A 19,485-nucleotide genomic window follows, 5' to 3' on the forward strand; every position below is an offset into this window, starting at 1 on the left:
TTCATCTTCCTCTTTACTGGGGCCTGGCCACAGTAAGGATGTCTGTCTCCTGTGGCCATGGGATCTAATTTATCTCTGTTCTGATAAGTTTTATTATGGACCACCTCAAAAGGCCGAAATGTGGTCATTTTTCATTCCATAGATCACTGTAGTGAAGAGATGAATAACATAAAACAGCTGCCTGATTTGGCTATTGGAAATTGCAAAGTCAATATTATTCTGAAATAAACCAGAACCACTGAAATGCTGATCAGAGATGTAAGTGAGATGGGTACTTGGATCCAATTCTGAAACCAAGTGAGAAAAACATTTCCTTTGCCAGGTAGATTTTACAGCTATGCAGGCCACAGCTTGAGGCACTGGTAATCTCCTGTACTTGTAAACTTTGAGAAAAGCATCAAGGATTACATTTCCATGACTGTTCCAAAGTATATAAACAGATACTATAGGTTCCAGTTGATCCAACTTGGTCACTAAATGCTATTTTCCTTACAGGACTGTCTCCAATGTTTTTTTCAACAAGACACATTGACCTGGAATAACCAAATTCATTGCTCCTTTTGCGAAACCAAGCAAGAAACAGCTGTGAGGGCCAGTATTTCCAAAGCACCAAAAATAGTAATTTTTCACTTAAAAAGGTATGGATTTTGACATTTTATAGGCAGATTTGAAGGTATGAAAAAGACATAAGTGTGCATAAAGATAAAATGCTGACCTAGCAAAAGTTTGCAAGACACATTTTCCTATCAATTTGGGGGCAACACAACAATTCTCAAAATAGTATATATTTAGATCAGTGAAGTTTCTTTTTAGAAACAAGAGTTGATGTCTATTTTACATATCCAGTGAAATCTTAGTGCCCTGTTATATCAGTTCCCTTCCCAGTGCCTCCAAAATTCAGGTAATGAGCTCCGGGTAGTGATAACCCACTCAACATGGCTAATTCTGAGAGGGGAGGAGTATCAGGAACACACTGATAATGGAGCAGTCTAATTTTAAGAATTTATTTCATTCAAAAGAATATACTTCTCCTTCGTACTATGAAGAAGAAATTGCAAAAGAGAAATATAGCGAGGGAGGTACAAGTTGTGACTCGAGCTGAGAACAATCTAAGAACTGGGCTATAGAGTTGGCAGAAACAGAGTTGTGGGTTTCTTCACTACTATCTCACCTCATTCATTGCTACAAATACACATATCAGCAGTTAAGGTTACTAAGCTCACAAAAAAATGAATTTTCACAGAACCTGCAGGAAGTCAGTGAATTTAGTGTAGCACCCTACACTATATTGTGTTGGCTGAGTAACACTCTCAGTCCTATTGTGTGGTTTGTCCCAGGGTAGGACATGATCCTAGTTACACTGAAGCTTTCAGTCTACACTTGGAAGGGGACAGAGGAATGGAAACTTCACAGAAGAATGAAAATGTAAGAATGAACATTGCAGAATCAGGAGTTTTCCAGGCAGAGAAGAGAAAGGAATAATATATGCAAAGGCATATTGGTATATATGCTAAATATATGAGGATGGGGCAGGAAGCAGTGATGATGAATCTGTAAGGCAGGTGAAAGCCTTGTGGAGAGTCTAATATCACATATGAAGACATATGGACTTTTTTCCTTTGGGTATAGTAACTCATTGAGGTAAGTAGTATGATCAGATATAGGTTTTGATAAGAGAACTTGAGTTGGGGGATAGTATGGAATGTAGAGAGCCTGGAATTGGGGAGAATAGTTAGGATACTGTTGGGAGAGTCTAAACAAGAGATGAGGGCATGGACTATAGTGGTAGTGGTGGGGATAGAAAGAATGGAGATAGATTCAAGATGTTTTCAGGGAGTAGAAATATAATCAACAGGGCTTGAGTTGCGATTCTTTGGCTGTCAGTGGGGAGGTTGGGTGAAGTGAGGGAGCAGAAATAGAGAATGAGTCCAGGAATTCCAGGTTGGTTGTTTGAATGTATTGCATATGAAGGAAAGTTATCTATTAGGGTTTCCCAAATGCAAGTCCCTGGATTGATGGCTAATTATCAAATCATTTCAAATGCTTTAAAAAATTCGATTCCTTGGCCGCTCCCATCCTTGGGAATTCTGATTCCATGGGTCTGACGTGGGGTCTAAATAATATTTAAAATTTTTTTTCCTAGCTTTTTGTTTAAAAATTTTTCAAATCTATAGAAAAGTTGAAAAAAATATATGAATATCCATACACCCTTCATCTAGAATCTTCATCATTTGGCAACATTTTGCCACATTTCCTTTCTCTTTTTCTGTCTCTACCACCCTCCCACCCTCATCCCTCTCTCATCTATTCTTCCCTCTCTCCATTCCTTCCTCTCTCCCTTTTTAGCTGAACCACTTGAAATAAGATGCAGACACCATGGCAGTTCATGTTTAAACATTTCAATACGCATCACCTGAGAATAAGGATATTCGTTTACATAATCAGAACACCATTACCATGCCTAAGACATTTAGCAATAATTTCATATCATCTAAGATATGATTCATATTTCTCCTCTATCCCAAAAATGTCTGTCTTAAGTTTTTCTTCCAAATCTGGGATCCAATCATGGGCCATACATTGCTTTTGGTTGTCTTGTTAGTCTCTTAGCATAGAACTCTCCCTTTTATTTTTGTTTTTAATTTTCTCATGATATTGACTCTTTAAAGAGTCTATTGTTTAGAAAATGTCTCCCATTCTGGATTTGTCTGTTTCCTCATGGTTATATTCAGGGTAAACATTTTTTTTAGCAAGAATCAGATATAGGTGATATTGTATACTTTCCATTCATTACATCAGAAAACACACAGTATCAGTGTGTCCCACTTTCGGTGATGCTACGTTTGATCACTTGGTTAAGGTAGTGATCATAAGATCTCACTACTTAAAGTTATATTTTCCCCTTTCTAAAAAGTATCACTCAGGGACTTCTGGGAAGATGGCAGATTAGGAGAGGCAGAACAAAATTCTTCTCCATTAAAAAGACTAGATAAAGGGCAGAAAGTGCCCCAGAACAGCAGTCTCAGGATGCCACCAGCCAGGCAGGGACTTCTAACCACAGTGGGGACTTAGCTTGAAAGGCAGACAGACTGCATTGGAAAGGATGGGGTGGGAGTATTTGGCCCAGACCACCGCCAGGGACTGGCAGCTGGAGCCGGTGACGAGCGTGGGAGGGAGCAGATTTCCATGCCCCGTGCACCCTCCTCAGCAGTTGGCTGGGGAGATAACCCTTCACAGCCTCACAGCCCCCGTGCTGGGGACTAGTGGGTGGAGCTGGCCAACAGGTGCTGAAGGAAGCAGATTCCCATGACCTGTGCACCCATCGCAGTAGTTCACTGGGGAGATAACCCTTCACAGCCCCACAGCTGAGAGCTCCCATGAGGGAATTCAAGATTCGGCAAACTCGTAATGACTGCATCCACTCTTCCTCCATAGAAGCCTGTGGTGAGCACAGCCGAGAGACAAGGGTGCCACACGGAAGTGCCAGGAACCCCTCCACAACCCCAGAGACTCGCAGGTGCACAGGGATTGTGGCGCATCTGAGGTTGAGGGTGAAATGTGCAGCTCCGTGGCCCCACAGTGGTCCAGCCAAGGCCTCAGGAGCTTCCAGGACCACTGTGTCCTGGGGCAGACTTCCTGCCAAACTATGCAGAGCCTGCCCCCTCCCACAGGGCTGGCAGTCCCAAGTGCATGCAGAACTGGTGTTCTGATTGGATTTCTATCCAGGTTGGACCCTGCCTAGTGCACAATGTTAGGGGAGAACTGACCTGAGAGTAAGAGGTGGTTCAGGAGTGCCATCTGCTTTGTAGGACAGGGAAAGTGCACTACATCAAACTGTAGCTCTGCCAAATTATAGATAAATGTTCAAATAATCCTGCATATTCCAAAAATAACCTTATCAAGATAAGCAAATGCCATGAGGCCAGAAACAGAAAATCATCAAGCACATGAAGTAACTAGAAGATATGAATAACCCAAATGACCAAATTAAAAAGCCAGAGGAAACACAGAACTTGGAGCAATTAATCAAGTAGTACACACAAATCACCAAAACAACTTCAATGAGTTGGCTAAGGACATAAAGGACATCAAGAAGACTCTAGAAGAGCATATTGGGGAGGGTAGAGAGTTTACCTGCTGAGTAGGGTTAGAGAGAGAGGCCAAATCTGAGCCACAAAGAGTTTCTCTGGGGGAGACTCAGGCACAATTACAAGTAGGCTTAGCCTCTCCTTTCAGTAACAAGCCTCATAAGGGCAAGCATCTCTTTAAGGATTTAAGGATAACCATTACAACTCAGGAACAGATGTGACTGATTTAAGAGCTTACAATCTAGGGACCATTACCATAACCATTCTCCTGATAGGCTGTGCTCTTAAGATCCAATTTTCAGAGTTTGCACATTATATAGTTAGTCCATATTAGTTGAGGTGTTGTGTTTTTCTTTTCATTTCTGGTGTACTTCAATCAAAATGCTGTCTCCAAATCCATTTACCTAGTTGCACGACTCACAACTTCATTCCTTCTTGTAGTTCTTCAATTTTCTATTGTATGCATACACCACAGTTCACCATTCTGTTCATCAGTCGATATACCCTTAGGCCACCTCCATCCATTGCAAATTGTGAATACTGCCACCATAAACACCAGTGTGCAAATGTGCATTCATGTCCCTGCTCTCAGACCTTCCAAGTATATACCCAATACTGAGGTTGCAGGACCTTATGACATCCACATACTTAGCTTCTTATGGAACCACCATACTGTCCTCCAGATAGGCCACACCATTCTATTTCCCCACCAACAGTGAAAGGGTACATCCCTCTTTCCATGTTTTCTCCGGTACTTATATCCCTCTCTTTATTTTTTTCCCCTGCAGTTTTATAGAGGTATGTTCAGTACCATACAATCATGCATGGCGTATAATCAGTTATTCCCAGTATCATCATATAGTTGTGCATTCATCACCGCAATCAGCACTTGAACATATTCATGACTCAAAATATTTTTTTTAAATAAAAAAGAGAAAAGATAAGGTCAGATGACAACACAACTACCAAGAATCCCATACCCCATGCTTATTTCTCCATCTCATAGACATTTAGCTTTGGTATATTACCTTTGTTACATTTAATGGGAGCATATTACAATGTTACTGTTAACCATAGACTCCAGTTGCATTGATTATATTTTTTCCCCAATACCATCCCTTTTCCAACACATTGCAAATTTGACATTCCTTTGTTCTCCCACATGTAAAAAATTTTTATATTTATACATGTAGTCACCATCATTGGCCACTCTAAGTTTCACTAAGTTATACTGTCCCAGTCTTCATCATCTGTCTTTCCTTCTGGTGTCATGTATGCCACTAGCCCTCCTCATTCAGCTTTATTCACAGACATCTTTGGGCAGTGTACTTATAGTATTGTGCTACCATCACACAGTACTTTACTGTCCATTTCTGTATCTACACAATCAACGCTGTTGAACATTCTATAATCCGTCGACATCAAATGCCCGATCTCTACCCTCTGTCTCCTGATAACGTGTTCTCAGCTTTAACTCTCAAAGTTTGCTCATTAATGTTAGTTCATGTTAGTGATACCATAAAGTATTTGTTCTTTTGTTTCTGGCTAACTTCACTCAACCTAACATCCTCAAGGTTCATCAACATTGTAATATGTTCCATGACTTTGTTCTAAATTACAGCTGTATAATATCCCATTGTGTGCATATACCAGTTTGTTTATCCATTCATGTATTGATGGACATTTGGACCATTTCTATCTCTCAGCAATTGTGAATAATGCAGCTATAAACATCAGTTTACAAATGTCTGTTTGTGTGTTAGCTTTCAGGTCCTCTGAGTATATGCCTAGTAATGGAATTGTTGGATAATATGGTAATTCTACACTTAGCTTCCTGAGGAACCACCACACTGCCACACTGCCTTCCAGAGTGGCTGCACCACTGTATTCCCATCAACAGTGAACAATTGTGCCTCTTTCTCCACATCCTCTCCAGCACTTATAGTTTTCTCTTTTTTTGATAATGCCCATTCTAGTAGGGGTGAAATGATATTACATTGTGGTGTTGATTTGCATTTCCCTAATAGCCTGTGAAGTTGGGCATGTTTTCATGTGCTTGGGGGCCATTTGTATTTCCTCTTCAGAAAAGTGTCTTTCCATGTCTTTTGCCTATTTTTTAATTGGGTTGTTTGTCTTTTTGTTGTTGAATTGTAGGATATCTTTATATATTCTGGATATTAAACCTTTATCTGATATGTAGTTTCCGAATATTGTCTCCCATTGCATAGGCTGCCTTTTTACTTTTCTGACAAAGTCCTTTGATGTATAAAAGTGTTTAATTTTGAAAAGATCCCATCCACTTATTTTTTCTTTCATTTCTTGTGTTGTGAGTTTAAGGTCTAGGAAGACACCTCCTATCACAAGATCTTTAGACTATTTCCCTAAGTTTTCTTCTAAAAGTCTTATGGTCTTAGAGCTAATGTTTAGATCCTTGAGCCATTCTGAGTTAATTTTTGCATAAGGTGTGAGATAGGAGTCCTCTTTCATTATTTTGGATATGGATATCCAGTTCTCCAAACACCATTTATTCAAGAGGATACTCTGTCCCAGTTGTGTTGGCTTGACTGCCTTATCAAAGATCAATTGCCCATAGCTGAAAGGGTCTATTTCTGAACACTCAGTTCGATTCCATTGGTCAGTGTGTCTATCATTATGCCAGTACCGTGCTGTTGACCACTGTAGCTTTAAAGTCAGATAGTGCGAGACCTCCCACTTCATTCCTCTTTCTCAAGATATGTTTGGGCTATTCAGGGCACCCTGCCCTTCCAAATAAATTTGGGTATTGGTTTCTCTATTTCTGCAAAGTAAGTTGTTGGGATTTTAATTGGCATTGCATTGAATCTATAAATCAGTTTAGGTAGAATTGACATCTTAACTATACTTAGTCTTCCAATCCATGAACACAGTATGTTCTTCCATTTTTTAAAGGTCTTGTTTGATTTCTATTAGCAGTTTCTTGTTGTTTCCTCTGTATTCTTCTTTTGTGGCCTTGGTTAAGTTTATGCTTGATTCTTTTGGAGGCTATTCTAAATGGAGTTTTCTTCTTGATTTCCTCCTGCTGTTGCTCATTACTTGTGTAAAATAGGAAAAATACTGATTTTTGCATGTTAATCTTGTAGCCTGCCACTTTGCTGTATTCATTGATTAGCTCTGGTAGCTTTGCTGTAGATTTTTCTGGATTTTCTACATGAAGGATCATGTCATCTGTAAACAGTGAAAGTTTTACTTCTTCCTCTCCAATCTGCATGCCTTTTATTTCTTTTTCTTGCCTAATTGCTCTAGCTAGAACTTCCAGCACAATGTTAGATAACAGTGGTGACAGTGGGCATCCCTGTCTTGTCCCTGATCTTAGAGGGAAAGCTTTCAGTCTTTACCCATTCAGTATGATGTTAGCTGTTGGTTTTTCATATATTGCCTTTATCATACTGAGAAATATCCCTTCTATTCCTATCCTTTGAAGTGTTTTCATCAAGAAAGGATGCTGAATATTGTCAGAATCCTTTTCTGCATCAATGGATCCAGTGGCCAACTGCAAATATCTGAGGCTTTCTGTAATGAGCTACTTAGAATAGTTATTTCAAAAAGAAGAAAAAAAAAAAGAAGTCTGTTTTCAAGGAATTTCACCAGCCCCCATGATTTGTCAGTCCTGATATGTGGTATTTAAAGATAAGCCCTTTGGGCTTTTATCTCTTTTACCTGAATAGTTACTCTCAGACAACTTCAATTCTTAATTCCGCTCTTGCCTGGGGCAGTGCTGAAGCAGAAGCTCTGATGAGCTATTGAAAAGTAGACAGATGAAGAGTCTGAGAGCAAAAAAGAAAAAGAAGAAGAATTAAAAACAATAACAACAACAACAAAACCCTTTCAGGGTTGGACCCCAGCTCTCTGGGTTTGGGAGCCAGAGCTCACATTGGTACCTGTCTCTATGTGCCCCTTTTTCTTGGAGCCCACCCCCTTTTCCAGTATTCTGAATATCTCCAACACCAAAAGTCTCTGTTTTTTTGTTGTTGTTTTCAGCCCCATCTCATCTCTGCCTGACAGATTGCTCTTGGCTCCTTTCATGCCAGCTCCTGGTATATCTGTGCTTGGAGCTTTTATTCAGCAGTCCAAATTTGTGAATTAATTCTGCAGTTGAGGCTGGGTTGAACACCCCTCCTTGCTCCCAGCACATATTGTTTCTTTTTCCCTTGGGGAACCAGCTCCAAGACAGTCTACTGTGCTGGGGGAGTGGGGGGGACCAGCTCCCTGGCCCAGGAAAATAAGGTTTTTTCCTATGATCTCAGCCATTCCACCCATTCCACATTGGTGTACAGGGCGTGACCAGTCACAAAGTCCGTGGAACGGCTGTTCCACACAGTTCCTGGCTATTTACCAGCTTCCCTAGAAGAATAACTAGATTCCACACCTCACCACTCTGCCATCTTGCCCCACCTCCCCTCCAATGTAAAAAAAGTGTAATATACTGTAGACTATAGGAGACCCAGAGATAGACAGAAGCTAGTGAAGGTGGAAAGGTAATCTTATATATATATGGATATGGTAACGAGGGTGAAACTTAATGGTATGGGAATGGTCAGGTGTAACTATGGTTTCTTAATAGGGCTATATGTATCAGCGACTCATTGAAGGCACACATGTTTGAAAGCAGTTGTTTAAAGGCATGACCCACAGAGTAGCACCACAAATCTAAATAAGTGTTAGCATGTGTTCTAGTTTGCTAATGCTGCCGGAATGCAAAACACCAGAGATGGATTGGCTTTTATAAAAGGGGTTTATTTGGTTACACAGTTATAGTCTTAAGGTCATAAAGTGTCCAAGGTAACACATCAGCAATGGGGTGCCTTCATTAGAGGATGGCCAATGGTGTCTGGAAAACCTCTGTTAGCTGGGAAGGCATGTGGCTGGCATCTGCTCCAAAGTTCTGGTTTCAAAATGGCTTTCTCCCAGGACATTCCTTTCTAGGCTGCAGTTCCTCAAAAATGTCACTCTTAGTTGCACTTGGGATATTTGTCCTCTCTCAGCTTCTCTGGAGCAAGAGTCTGCTTTCAACAGCCGTCTTCAAAGTGTCTCTCATCTGCAGCTCCTGTGCTTTCTTCAAAGTGTCCCTCTTGGCTGTAGCTCTTCTTCAAAACATCACTCACAGCTGCACTGAGTTCCTTCTGTTTCTCAGCTCATTTATATGGCTCCACTGATCAAGGCCCACCCTCAATGGGTGGGGCCACACCTCCATGGAAATATCTCATCAGTTATCACCTACAGCTGGGTGGGGCACATTTCCATGCAAATAACCTAATCCAAACGTTCCAACTTAATCCCCACTAATATGGCTGCCCCACAAGATTGCATCAAAGACTATGGCTTTTTCTGGGGGAAATACATTCAAACCAGCACAGCATGATATACTTATAAGGTATGACACTGCTGCAGAGGGTTAACAACAGCGTTGTATATGGAAAAATTACCCATTACATATTGAAGACTATGTTTAATAGAAATATCTTACCAACTCTACACTAATACAAGGGATGAATAATTAGCAGCTGATAAGAGCTCTGGGATGTATTATGTCTGATAATTGTTTAAAGTTGAGAGTAATGAGGATTGTACAACTAAGTGAAGATAATGTAAGAAACAGACTTTATCTTGGGATAGAATATATATTAAGTGAGATTAGGAACCCACTACTTAATAAATCAAGCCCTCAACTTAGGCTTGCTCCTGTGAAATTTAGGGTTGTAAATGGGAGGCTGAGCCCTCCTATAATTATGCCTAAGAGGCACCTCCAGGGAACCTCTTTTGTTGCTCAGATGTGGCTTTTCTCTCTTTAAGCCCAACACGGCAAATAAATTCATTAACCCCACCCCCCACCCCACTCCCACCCCCATGAGGGACATGACTCCAAGGGGAATGACTCTCTCTGGCTACATAGGACATGATGCCCAGGAATGAGTCATGTCCTGGCAGAGAGGGATTGAAAATGCCTACTTGACCAAAAGTGGGGGGAAAAAAAAGGTAACAAGCTGAGCTCACAGTGGCTGAGGGATCCCAAATAGAGTCGAGAGGCTATCGTGGAGGTTTCTCTTATGCAAGCTCCCGTAAGACATCCCAAATGGCCAAAGTATGCCATGCCCTTACCAAAAGTAGTCCCCAAATATCTAGGTCCCTACCTGAGATTCTATAAAATATTCACTCATTAAGTCTTATCTCTCAGAAACTTAAATCCACCAGAGTGTTCCTATGCCAGACAAGTCCTAATACCCAGAAGCAACAGCCTCTTTAAGATCAACAATCAGATGCAGCCCTCTTCCCCATACTATGGACCCCATTTCAATATGAGCAAGTTTGGGTGCTCACTGTCTAGACACCCCTGAAGATGGAAAAAAAGATTAAGAGAGAGGAAGGGGTAGCAACAAACAAGATAAGATTTAACAAAGGTCTATGAATACTGAACCTTTATATAAACATATATATATTTTTAGATGATGGTGTGTTGGAATAGCTGGAAGGAGGTAAATGACATGGTGAAACTGTAACCTATAAGAGCCTTTGAAATTTGCTCTATAGCTACTCATTGAATTGTACTTTGAAAGTCTTCACCTTTCTGTCTATACCCTATATTGCAAACTAAGGAACAAACTGAAACTGTGGAATTGTAACCTATAACAGTTTTTGAAATTATCTGCTTGTTGAGCTGTACATCAAAAATTAACACCTTTCTGTATGCATGTATATTTTACAATAATGGAAATAGCTGAAGTTGTGGAACTGTGACCCATGATAGTCTTTGAAATTTGCTAACTACTTGTTAAATCTTACTTTGAAAGTTATCACCATTGTGTATAAATGTTAAAGTTCACAATAAAGAATGCATTGAAAAATCATAAGAGGATACTATGAAAACTGTTTATGCCAACAAACTAGACAATTTACAGGAAATGGATAATTTTCTGGAAACACATGAATAGCCTAGACTGACCAGAGAAGAAATAGCAGACCTCAACAAACCAGTCACAAATAAAGAGATCCAATCAGTCATCAAAAAGCTTTACAAATAAAAGCTCAGGGCCAGGTGGCTTTACAGGGGAATCTGATCAAACTTTCCAAAAAGAAATGACACCATTCCTTCTCATATTCTTTCAAAAAATTGAAGAAAAAGGAACATGGCCTAACTCATTTTATGAAGCTAACATCACTCTAATACCAAAACCAGATAATGATGCTACATGAAAGGAAAACTATAGGCCAATCTTTCTAATGAATATAGATGCAAAAAATTCTCAACAAAATTTGCAAATTGAATCCAAAGACACATTAAAAGAATCAGCATCCCAGGCATGCAAGGGTGGTTCAACATAAGAAAATCTATCAATGTAATGCAACATATTAACAAATTGAAATGGAAACATCAAATGATCATCTCAACAGATGCAGAAAAAGTATTCGTCAAAATTCAGCATCCGTTTTTTATAACATCACTTCAAAAGGTAGGAATTGAAGGAAACTTCCTCAATATGATAAAGGGCATATATGAAAAGCCCATAGCCAGCATGATCTGATTTACATCCCTATAGTTTTGCCTTTTCCAAAATATCCTATAAATGGAATTATACCGTATGTAGACTTTTGAATTTGACTTCTTTAACTTAGCATAATGTTTTTGAGATTAACTCATGCTGTGGCACATATTAATAGTTCCTTTTTATTGCTGTGTATTTCTTTTTAATAAATGTAACAGAATTTATTGATACTCACCAACTGATGGAAATTTGAGTCATTTCCAATTTTTGGCAATTATGAACACAGCTGCTATAAACATTAGCATACAGTTTTTTATGTGAACATTAAGTTTTTTTTTTTTCTCTTTGGGTGATGCCTAGGCATGAGATTGCTGGGTCATATGGTATTCCATTAGTTTTTGAAAACAAGATTTCTTGCTTTCTGGCTTACTTAATAATTTCTCTGCCCCACACCTAAACCAGCCACTTCCCCAAAGTAATTTTTTAAGGAAGAGCTCCTCAGGTGATTCTGATGAGTTCCGATTTGAGGACTGCTGATCTATATAACAAATACAGAATGTGACAAGATTTTCATAAAATTTTACCCGTAACATTCTTTGAAATTTGCTAACTACTTGTTAAATCATACTTTGAAAGTTATCATTATGTATATATGTTAAAGTTCACAATTAAAAAATACATAAAAAAAACATTATATTAAAAATCTCAGAGCTTAAAAGCAAGACATTGCCTAAACAGTATGTGCTGAAAACAAGGTAAGGCAAAAACTAAGCCAGCTTGCTTAGAATGAATAGCATCAGCTGGAGCGAAGTCCTTAGGCAGTTATGTGATTTCAGCTTCCCTCAATGCTGAGCCTTGCTTTGCCCTTTTTTTCCCCCACTTCCCAGCTATTGGCTTATCACCTCTATCACACCCTGACTCAAGTTCCTGGCCTACTCCAATCTCAGTTCTGGTGAGACATGTGGCTATAAAGATACTAAAAAAAGTAATTTATGTATAGGTCTGCACTAATAATTCTTTCCAAGAAATTACTCTTAACTGTACTTGCAATTTGTAAGGAACGTGGACTTCATTCATGAGTGGGTACACCAACATTTTATCGTATTTATTATTCCCCAAGGTTTGACATTCAAGGTACAATGAAAAGGAAACTGAGAACAGATATTTATTATCCACTCACCAACTTGGACCTTACTCCTTATATTTGTCCAATTTTCCGGAAACATCCTAAATACAACCTCTGTGCAGTGGTGGTAAGTAAAACACTAAAACTATTTAAAATAACACAATTTTAAAGAAAACTAGAATTACGTTTAAATCTCTACTCCTTCCATCTCTCCCTGACTTCTCCTATACTTTCCTTTTAAAAACAAAACATGGAGTGTGGAAACACCCTGCTTTGAGCTGGAACATTAGAGCAGTGAACAAATAAAATTCCCTGTTTCCCTGTTTACTGCCTCCTCACTTTCTCTTCACCCACTGGCTATCTCAGATCCAGGGATATTGCAGATTTTGCTTCTGGAGGTGGTAGAAATCTGTACAAATGGTTTCATGTTTATGAACTTGGTGGCCAAAGCCCTGAAAACATTAGCTACATATTGGTCACAAGACTCAATGACTGTATACATCCATTCCTAGGAGAAATCTGGGGGTTCTTCTTTGGCTGTAAGCCTATTGTGGTCAGTCAGGATTTCCTGAAGGAAAGAAAGCGTGGAGTTTAATTCAGACCAAACCAATCAGAACTTCCTACATCTCCTAGTACCAAACCATTTTCTGGGTTTCTATTCAGGTTCATGGCATTTAGGATTTGCTTCAGAACTACACTCATATTTCAGATTGGACTCGGATCTCCATAACAGATGCGTGGGACACACACCAGAGCCCAAGATGATTCATAGAGTACTCTGATATATTGAAGTCTAATTTTCCTTTTCAGCTTATTATTGAATTAAATTATATATATATATATATATATATATATATATATCTCCTACTGGTTTTCCTTTTTTAGTTTCTGTCAAAGCCATACTTTGAAACTTTTAAAAAATAATCACTTCTTTTTTTTTTTTTACCTCAAGCTTGGCATTCTCATTCTTTCCAACTCTTCTTGCCCCAGAATATGGCTTTTCTTCTTCCACTCCCCTATTTGGAAATCTAGAGTGACCTCCTCTATCACATCAAATAAAGACTTTAATATAAATTCCAAAATACTGCAGGAACTGCCTCCTCTATATTTTATTGCCCTAATTTCTCATTATAAGTGTTTCTGCTTTAAGGAAATCCAAAAGACAAAAGCTGAATTAAAAAAAAAATTATATGGCAATAATCTGCATTATGAAAAGATACACACACACACACACACACACACACACACACACATTTATATGAAAAAATCACCCCAAGCTTCCTATAAATTCTTAATCCTCTTGGTGTTTAAATTATTAGTAGTAAATTAAGAGGCCAAAGTTGGTTGCAAAAGAGAAATTTATTTAGAGTTTACTGCACATTTATGGTTCACCAAAAATAAGAGCTAAATATCTTTAAAATTATAATGTATGTCTATAGGAAGAGACCACATAGAACTTTGCTTTTGAGGTGTGGACCCCAGGGAACCAGTGGCATAGGGACCACCTGATAGAAATGCATAATCTCAGGATCATCCCAGACTCACTGATTCAGAATATGCATTTTAGCAAGATTCCCTTGTGATTCGTATGCATATTGAAGTTTGAGGAGTACTCATCTACACTAAACAGGAAGAATATCTTTCACAACAAACATCCTTAAAAGAAATCTATCCACTCTTTCCATGAGCCTTTGAAGAATTTGCTGCTTTACATGGCAGGCTCTTCATCTACCAGATATTTTGTTTATTTTACAAAATTTATATAAGGCTTATGTACCAGGCACTGTTCTAAGTACTTTACAAATATTCATTTAATCCTTATTTTAAACCTACAAGGTAGGCACTATTATTATCCACATTTTACAGATGTGGGAAAGAGGTGCAGATCAATTAAATAATTTGCCCCAAATCAGACAACCTACAACAGCAGAGCCAAGATCTGAACCCAGTTAGTTTGGTCCAGAAAACCCTACTCTCAGCCAATACATGATGTTCCTTCAAATATTTGAAAATAGCAATCATAGGCTAGCATTTAGTTACTTTAAGCCCCATCAAATGATTGGCTCTAGAAAACACTGATTTTAAAAATTATGATACTGTGAACAGTTGATTGTATACCATGGATGACTGTATGGTTTGTGAATATATTTCAATAAAACTGAATTAAAAAAAAAATTATGATATACTCCAGGTACAGAAAGCAGAGCAGAATGTAGCCAAGCATTACTGTCCATGTGTGTTAATGATCCATTCTTCTCTGTTCCTTGATGAGTCCCTAATGCTTGAGAGAATATCAGGGATTTCCCAGGTGGGGAAGTTTAACAGGTCCATATTTTTTTTCTAGTACAAGGGACTTTGCAAATACTTTTTATTTTCTGCCCAAAATACTCTGGAATGCATCAGGATATTACATTAAGCTGTACAGAATAACAAGATCTAATTCCCTATTCTAGGTTCCATGTAATTAGATTTTTTAAATAAACTGACCAGTTTAAGTTAGATAAGGTATTACAGAACATTTAAATTTTGTACAAAATAAACATATCTTCCTTTGGTCTCACATAGAAATTGAAGTGTTAAAATACAGACAGTATCATCCTTTACCCTGTATTCTGATTTACCTTAGTCCTAACGAGGTAAACTTCATTCATTTCTCTAATTGAAGTCCGATCTCTTTTTCAGCTTCTTTAACAGTTGCTATATGGAGTAATGCTGACTTTCAGAGCTGTAGAACTAACACTTCAGTCCCAGGTGTCACACAAATACTCACTACCAGGTTATACACAAAGAGCACATCATCTCAGAATTTAGAAATAACAATAAAAACTCAGGAATAAATGTGACTGCTGTAAGAGCTTACCATCTAGGCCCTAATTTTCTTATAAGCATTTTCTAAATGAGATCATACAATATTTGTCCTTTTGTTTCCGGCTTATTTCGGTCAACATAATGTCCTCAAGGTTCATTCACCTTGTTGCATGCCTCTCAACTTCATTCTTTTCTGTAGCCACACAATATTCCATCATATGTATACACCACAGTTTGCCCTTCCACTCTTCAGTTGATGGACCCTGAGGCCACTTCCATCCACTGGCAATAGTGAATAATGCCACCATAAACATCAGTGTGCAGATGTCTATTCATGTCCGTGCTTTCAGTTCTTCTGAATATATTCCTCATTAACAGGATGGCATGATCATATGGCAGCTCCATATTTGGCCTTCTGTAGATCTGCCACACTGCCCTCCAGAGGGGCTGTACCATTCTGTTTTCCTACCAACACTGAACAGGTACACCTCTTCCCCGTATCTTCTCCAGCACTTGTGTCTTTCTATTTTTTCTTTTGAATCTTTGGATTTTGAGATACGTTCACATACCATATATTCTATCCAGAGAATACAGGCAGTTCTTACAGAATCCTCACTTAGTTGTGCAAACTTTGTCACTCTCAATTTTAGACAATTTTCATTGCTCAAAGAGAAAAATAACAGATAGATATACACACATATAAAAGAAAACCCAAAATTCCCATATCCCTTATTTCCCCTCATATTGGTGTGGTACATGTTACAGTTGATGAAAGAATATTAGGGTACTACTGTTAAATATACTCCTTATCATGCAATAGGTAATTTTCCCCATATACCACTCTTATTATTAACTCTTTGTAGACGTGTCAAACATTTGTAGTAGTTCACACAAAAGCTTATATTCATAGTGTTAATCAGTGAGATACATGACTTTAAACAACCTCTTTCAATAAAATTTACCTACAATATGGCACTATTACTAATAATCCCAATAATGAACTACCAGCACCTCTACTCATTCCCAAATATTTAATTTCAACCTCTGTACATATTAGGTACCCATTCCTCCTTCTTTATCTTCTACATCTAGGTCCCCTATATCCTACATTTAAGACTCTGAGTTTACATTTTCTAGGTGGTTCATATTAGTGAAATCATACAATATCTGTCCTTTTGTCTGCAGCTTATTTCATTCAGCATTATGCCCTCAAGGATCATCCATGTTGTCGCATGCTTTAGAACCTCATTCCTTCTTACTGCTGCCTAATATTCCATCTTATGTATATACCACATTTTGTTTATCCACTCATTTGTTGATGGACACTTGGGTTGTTTCCATCTTTTGGCAATTGTGAATAATGCCACTATGAATATCGGTGTGCAAATGTCTATTCACGTCACTGCTTTCAGATCTTCAGGTTAGAAGCAGAATTGACAGGTCATAGGGCAACTTATTATTTAGTTTTCTGAGAAACTGCCTAACTGTCTTCCACAGTGGCTGTACCATTTTACATTATTACCAGCAGTGAAAGAGTACTTTCTACTACTTCCGTACCAACACTGAATAGGTAAACCTCTTGCCTATATCTTCTCCAGCACTTGTATCTTTCTGTTTATTATTTTTTCTTTTGAATCTTCAAATCCTCTCCAACATTTGTAGTCTCCTGTTTAACAGTGGCCATTCTTACAGGTGTGAGATGATGTCTCATTGTGGTTTTGATTTGCATTGCCCTAATAACTAATGAAGATAAACATCTTTTAATGTGCTTTTTAGCCATTTGTATTTCCTTTTTGGAAAAATGTCTATTCATATCTTTTGCCCATTTTATAATTGGGTTGTTTGTCCTCCTGCATATCAAACCCTTGTCAGATATATGGTTGCCAAATATACTCTTTCATTGAATTGGCTGCCTCTTCACCTTTTTGACAAAATCCTTTGAAGCACAGAAATGTTTGATCTTGAGGAGTTCCCATTTATCTATTTTTTCTTTAAATGCTTGTGCTTTGGGTGTAAGGTCTAGGAAGCTACTTCCTATCACTAGGTCTTGAAGATGCTTCCCTATATTTTCATCTAGGAGTTTTATGGTACTGGCTCTTATATTTAGGTCTTTAATCCACTTTGAGTTAATTTTTTATAGGTGTGAGGTTGGAGTCCTGTTTCTTTGGGTGTGGATATCCAGTTCTGCCAGCCCCATTTATTGAAGAGACTTTTCTGTCCCAGTTCAGATTGGGGGGCCTTGTCAAAAATGAATTGACCATAGATCTGAGGATCTATTTCTGAACTATCAATTCAATTCGATTGATCAATATGTCTGTCTTTGTGCCAATACCGTGTTGTTTTCACCACTGGCTTTATAATAACCTTTAAAGTCAGGAAGTGTAATTCCTCCCACTTTGTTCTTTTTAAGGATGTTTTTGGCTATTTGAGGCCCCTTCCACTCCAAATAAATTTGATAACTAGCTTTTCCAAGTCTGCAAAGTAGGTCATTGGAATTTTGATTGGCATTGCATTGAATCGGTAGATCAATTTGGGTAGAATTGACATCTTAACAACATTTAACCTTCCTATCCATGAACATGGAATGTCTTTCCACCCATTTACATTTTTTTAAATTTCTTTTAGCAATGTTTTGTAGTTTTCTGTGCACAGGTACTTTACATCCTTTGTTAACTTTACTCCTGGGTACTTGATTCTTTTAATTGCTATTATAAATGTAATTTTTTTCTTAATTGCCCTTTGGTTAGGTCATTACTAGTGTGTAGAAACATTACTGATTTTTGTGCATTAATCTTGTATCTAGCCACTTTGCTATATTTATTAGCTCAAGTAGCTTTGTTATAGATTACTCAGGATTGTCCAAATATAGTATCATGTCATCTACAAATAATGAGTTTTACTTCCTCCTTTCCAATTTGGATGTCTTTTATTTCTTTTACTTGCCTAATTGCTATAGCTAAATATAGCACAATATTGAATAACAGTGGTGACAGTGGGTATCCTTGTCTTGTTCCTGATCTTAGGGGGAAGTCTTTCAGTCTCTCAAAATTGAGTACAATGTTGGCTGTGGGATTTTCATATATGCCCTTTATCATATTAAGGAAGTTTCCTTTGCTTCCTATCTTTTGAAGTGTTTTTATCAAAAAAGGATGCTGAATTTTGTTGAATGCCTTTTCAGTGTCAGTCAAGATGATTATGTGATTTTCACTTTCAGTTTGTTAATGTGCTGTATTACATTGATTTTCTTGTGTTGAACCACCCTTGCATGCCTGGAATAAACCCTGCTTGGTCATTGTCTATAATTCTTTTAATGTGCAGTTGGATTTGATTTGCAAGTTATTTTGTTGAGAATTTTTGTACCTACATTCTTTAGGGAAAGTGGCCTGTAGTTTTCTTTCTTGTAGTATCTTTATCAGGTTTTTGTTTTAGAATGATACTAGCTTTATAAGATGAGTCAGGTAGTATTCCTTTTTCTTCAATTTTTTGGAAGAGTTTGAGCAGGAATGGTCAGGTTTTTTTGGAATGTTTGGTAAAATTCCCCTGTGAAGCATCTGGCCCTGGGCTTTTCTTTGTAGGAAGGTTTATGATGACTGATTGTATCTCTTTAATTGTGATTGGTTGTTAAGGTTTTCTTTTTCTTTTCAATTCAGTATGGGTTGTTTGTGTGTTTCTAGGAAATTGTCCATTCCCTCTAGATTGTCCAGTTTGTTGACATACAGTTGTTCACAGTATCCACTTACGATGTTTTTTTATTTCTTCAGGGTCCATGGTAATGACCACACTCATGTTTCTGATTTTATTTGTATCTTCTCTCTTTTTGACTTTGTCAGTCTAAGTGTTTCTCAACCTTGTTGATCTTCTCAAAGAACCAACTTTTGGTTTTATTCTCGTTTTTTTTGTTCTCCAATTTCTGCTTTACTCTTTGTTATTTCTTTTCTTCTACTTG

At 38.0% G+C, this 19,485-nt stretch overlaps 1 protein-coding gene across 2 annotated transcripts in view; it reads left to right on the plus strand.

Annotated features, from left to right (window-relative positions):
* Positions 1–19,485, plus strand: part of USP50 (ubiquitin specific peptidase 50) — a 42,911-nt gene that overhangs the window by 14,158 nt on the left and 9,268 nt on the right. For both annotated transcript variants that reach the window (XM_037834009.1, XM_037834008.1), the window contains exons 5-6: positions 496–638; positions 12,726–12,858. In XM_037834009.1, coding sequence (XP_037689937.1) covers positions 496–638; positions 12,726–12,858 — 276 coding nt within the window. The remainder of the gene's footprint in view (positions 1–495; positions 639–12,725; positions 12,859–19,485) is intronic.

The sequence above is a fragment of the Choloepus didactylus genome, chromosome 4 (assembly GCF_015220235.1).
Source record: "Choloepus didactylus isolate mChoDid1 chromosome 4, mChoDid1.pri, whole genome shotgun sequence".
Lineage (NCBI taxonomy): Eukaryota > Metazoa > Chordata > Mammalia > Pilosa > Megalonychidae > Choloepus > Choloepus didactylus.